Source organism: Nicotiana tabacum, chromosome 23 (genome assembly GCF_000715075.1).
Source record: "Nicotiana tabacum cultivar K326 chromosome 23, ASM71507v2, whole genome shotgun sequence".
Taxonomy (NCBI): Eukaryota; Viridiplantae; Streptophyta; class Magnoliopsida; order Solanales; family Solanaceae; genus Nicotiana; species Nicotiana tabacum.
The window spans coordinates 98,316,654-98,321,134 of NC_134102.1; the positions used below are offsets into that span (position 1 = coordinate 98,316,654).

Sequence of the window (4,481 nt, forward strand, 5' to 3'; positions counted from 1 at the left end):
TGATAATTCAAAACATGTTGGATGTTTGGCTTATTTCTTCATTCATGATTTTGATTTAAATAAAAAGGACAAGAATTACATATACGAACTCTTAAGAAGTTTCTATTTGACTTACTACACGGAGAATGGACAACATGTGCTTCTCGGCAGTCATTTTATTCTCATCGTTGCTATCTATTTAAAGTGAAATTTTGCAGCCATGCATGTCACAAACTGGCCAAACATATGGAGTACTTATTAATCTCTTTGCAAAGAGTACCCTCTACTAGTTAGCTTGAACATGCTTGTGCAGTTGCAGCAACCATCTCCTCACTCTCAATTCCAGCATTGCAGATGTTGGCGATACCACGTACATGTTTCTTTCCATACGCAGTTAGTTTTCCACAATGTGCCTCGAATGTCTTGACCTATACATGAGAAAATACTAGTCACATTCTCAACAAACGAATCAACAGAGAAATTCTAGTAAAGTACCACAAAATTATTATAATTAGGCTAACTACTTACATAGGATTTAAGGCAATCCCAATTGTCAACAAGTGGTTGTCCAGCAGGTCGAACACTCTGCAGCACCTCATTACCTTTTTCAACTCCAAACAGAAGCTCTCCAAGACGCTTTACGCTGTTATCCACTTGATTTCTCTGTGATATAACCTCATTAAGCTTCCGATTAGCTTCAAATTCCTCATTAGATCCTTTAGGAGCACCTTGGTACTGCCAACATTAAGAAAGAATGAATCATAATTTCTCTTTTTCTATCTTATAATACGTGCGACACACATACCAAGTAACTAGTTAAAATGAATCAGAATCAATCGTCGTGTGGGCAAGGAAGAAAATTCCACATCAGAAACAACATACTTTGGATGTCAAGTAGAAAAGCTCAGTGTCACGTTGGTCCACATTTTCTGAGGATGTCAAGAATGACGCGGCATCCATGGGACTGGGAGCAGATGCCATGGGACAGGGAGCTTGACTATGGCTTGTGGAAACAGAACCCATATACTGGAAAAGAGCATCAACACTTAACTCCATATCACCATATTGCATGACATGGGAACCATATGTTAGGTTGGCTGCAGTTCTGCATGCAATCTGAGCATGTCCATATGATGAAACATTAGTCTTCCTCTAGAACAGGCAATACAAAAAACTATAAACCAATATAGCGTCTATGATTTGAACCTGTGACAATATTATGATCTTCGTGTTTTTGAACAAGTTGCTTACAAATTAAAATAGTTGAAAGTATTACTGGCTCTTACCCTGTCATACTGGTTATCCAAAGTTGTAGTTTGTCGATCTTGGACATCACTGTTCAGAGTTGCAAACAGCAATCAGTTTGACTTAATTAATAAAGATAATTTTGAATGCCTTCTAAGTGGAATTATCATCTTTTAAACTTCCACTACTCCATAAAAGGCTATGCACGAGGGTACTCGATTTCAATGTCTACGATTGTTCAATGGAAAACTGCTTTTAAACATTTGATACAACCCAATCTAAGCTTGTAATGCCGAAATTGAAAACACCCTCCGGAGAAATTACATTATAAACGACGGATTTGAATTTCAGATGATACAGTAGCGATGGACTCTCAAGCTTGTCATGTTCATCCTAGAATTAACAAAGAAAAATACAAGAATCTTTACTTGGCATACTCCTTCCTAACTATGCCACAAGCTTATAATTTAGCTACTGACAAATTATGACATACATACGTGTATTGATTTATTGCTTTTTTCCCGGCATTTAAGAAATTACAAAGAGAAATTAATGAACTTTTTTTAACAAGCTACAGTAGATCATATGGGAAGTTTAAAATCAACAAACTATTTTTGCTCGTTGATTACATGAGGAGAGACTCGGAGCGGATGTATTTTAAATTTTGAAGCCGTTAAGTTTAAATCCTGAATCAGACTCCCGAAGGGACAAGAATAAAGTTGTGCATACCTGTCTTCCATCCAAGCAACACTGTACAAATCTCCCAAGCAAACACCGTCAAACTCTGGAGGAGGACACTCAACTAAACAAGCACCACTACCCAAACCACAATACGTTCCCCAACTGTTTTCATCTGGTTTTGATGCAGTCGTGACATAGATATTTAGACCTTCAGGAAGAAGACCATCAAACATACTTCCAGACTCGCAAGCTTCTAAGTAAAACACCTGAAGATTGAAAAACATCATCCAAACATAAAATTAGACCTCAAAATGTTTGTGCCAAGGAAACGATTGGCCTTAAATAGTAAAGACTGAAATAAGAAAGTTACCATTTTACTATATGTCCCAGAAGCATGCTTCTTTTTCAACACGTTAATCAGATCGTTCGCGTAGACAAGTCCAGTTGGCATTGCTGATAATAGTAAAAGCATGAAACAAATATATACATAACTTTGATTAGTTTCCAGTACGATAAACACCAGGTGATAGTGAACTGATAATCCAAAATTAGGAAATTCCCACAAGAAAACTTCAATTTAGTATGTGAATATAATCCATTATGACAATAAACAAAGAGAAATAATGTGAAGAAGCTACTTACAAACAATGCCAGGGCCACCATGATCAGTATAATAGATGAAAATATTGTCATTTGGACCACTGTCCAAAATTTTCCCACTACCCCCAGTGATACCACTTTTGTTGGCAAGTATAACATTGAAAAAATTATCAGCATTAACATCTTCACCTACATAATCCTGCCTCAACAAAAACAAAAACCTCTCATAAGCAATTAAACATTATAATCTTGGGGAAAAAATTTAAGGAATTTTAGCTCGAAAGAGAAAAAAAAACTAACCTTAGGAACACCTTGATAAACATCTTGACCATGTGGGTTATTGATGAGGACTCCAGGTCTAGGGTTCTCTGTATTGTTAGCAATGTCATCGTACATAAATACAATGATGTTCTCATCCTTGAGACCCCCTTTCTTCAGTAGTTGGTAAGCATGGCACACATCAGCCTGAAAAATAAGAAATAACACTAATATTTCTCTGCCAAATATAGCCTGTTTTACTATCTTTTAAGGTAAATTTTATACAAGAAAAAGGTTTAGGAATGTCTGATTATTTGAAATTATTACGGAATGATTAACTAGATGAATAAAATGCTTTCCTTTTTTTTACTAGTTCTATATGGAGAATAAAAGATCAAAGATGGGATCTTTTTTTATTTTTTATTTTAATAAAACGTTTTTTTTATTCATATGGGGAACGGGAGGGGGAGGGGAAGGCGAATGGGAAAGAGAATTACAAAGCGAGGAATCATACTCTCACCAACGTACAAGGTAAAAGTTGACTTAATCAACCAAACTATTAAAATTTTCCAAAAATGAATTTAGACTACCTTTTGTTTTTTTTATTTTGGTTGGGAGAATGATAGAAATAGGACGGTGTCACTATTGATTTTTTTGACTCCTATAACAAAAGTTTAAAAAAGAAGCTTCACCAGAATTTTAAAGTTCACATATTCTTTTTGAATTGTCAGAATTTTAAAGCACGTAACAGTTATGGTGATTGTCAGAATTTTGTCACAAATCCTAATGGATCACCAGAATTTTTCAATATTATGACTGAAAATGCTGGTGATCGTCATAATTTTTTGTGCTTCAAAATTCTGGTGATTATCAGAATTTCTAATATTTCAAAATTCTGGCGGGTGTGTATTAAAATTTTGAAGCGGGCCTGTTTTTCTAAAACTTTTCTTAATTTTTTGTTTTTTTTCGTGAGAAGTTTCTTATCATTTCTTTACGTGGTTTTATACATGGTTAGTTTGCCGTTTGCTATACAAACATAAATGAGTAAGATAGGAACTCTATTTGTAATTAGGGCCTCAATCAAGTCTAAAAATAAGCATGTTTTAGTTCAAACTTGTGAATGATGTTTACCAATTTGTAAAGTAACTGATAATGTCATTTAACCACCATAATGATTAGAAAAAATAGATAATTTGGATGAAATATAGTTGGGATCAATGATAACCTGGTGCCTGTAGTTCCACCATCCATTGGAGCCAGCAACTAGGACAGCCCATTTGGTCCCTGTCGATTTTTCTGTTAAGAATTGAGAGATACTTCGACCTTCAACACTGGCCCAAATTGAGAGAAGAACGAGAAATACGACATATCTAATCATTGTATAGTATTTTAAGGTTAACAAAGAAAGCAATCAAATAGGATGGGATTATTGAGTTGTATGAATTGGTGTATGAGAAATTAAATTTATAGGCGTTCAAACTTCTCTAAGCCAACACTAGAGACATATACTAATGTGGACAACGTAGATTTCAAAGGTTTAAAGAGCAAAACAACTATAGGAATTCACGAAAGATGTCTAGACATTGACAAATATTGCAATAGATTTATTCTCCTTCTTTTACAAGAAACTTATCTAGTCCACTTATGGCAAGCTATATAAGTTTTCATGTCATTACGTCGATATATACTTATGTTTTCTTTTCTTTTATTTTTTGTGT

The 4,481-nt window shown here is 34.7% G+C and overlaps 1 protein-coding gene across 1 annotated transcript; it reads right to left on the bottom strand.

Annotated features, from left to right (window-relative positions):
* Nucleotides 1-4,207, bottom strand: LOC107807347 (vacuolar-processing enzyme). The gene is made up of 9 exons (XM_016631703.2): nt 3,989-4,207; nt 2,806-2,970; nt 2,548-2,704; nt 2,276-2,358; nt 1,954-2,171; nt 1,266-1,314; nt 862-1,095; nt 508-714; nt 1-407 (listed from the first exon to the last, which is right to left on the bottom strand). The coding sequence occupies exons 1-9, from the start codon at nt 4,139-4,141 to the stop codon at nt 270-272; spliced, it is 1,404 nt and encodes a 467-aa protein (XP_016487189.2). The 5' UTR covers nt 4,142-4,207; the 3' UTR covers nt 1-269.
* Between the last annotated feature and the right edge of the window lie 274 nt (nt 4,208-4,481).

Bases quoted from the DNA above. Each gene is read 5' to 3' on its own strand.
- LOC107807347 (XM_016631703.2), bottom strand. From the start codon at position 4,141: ATGATTAGATATGTCGTATTTCTCGTTCTTCTCTCAATTTGGGCCAGT. The intron at 2,705-2,805 runs GTTAGTTTTTTT...TTGTTGAGGCAG, and splicing joins TTTATCAAGGTGTTCCTAAG to GATTATGTAGGTGAAGATGT. The intron at 1,315-1,953 runs GTATGCACAACT...AACTCTGAACAG, and splicing joins GTTGCTTGGATGGAAGACAG to TGATGTCCAAGATCGACAAA.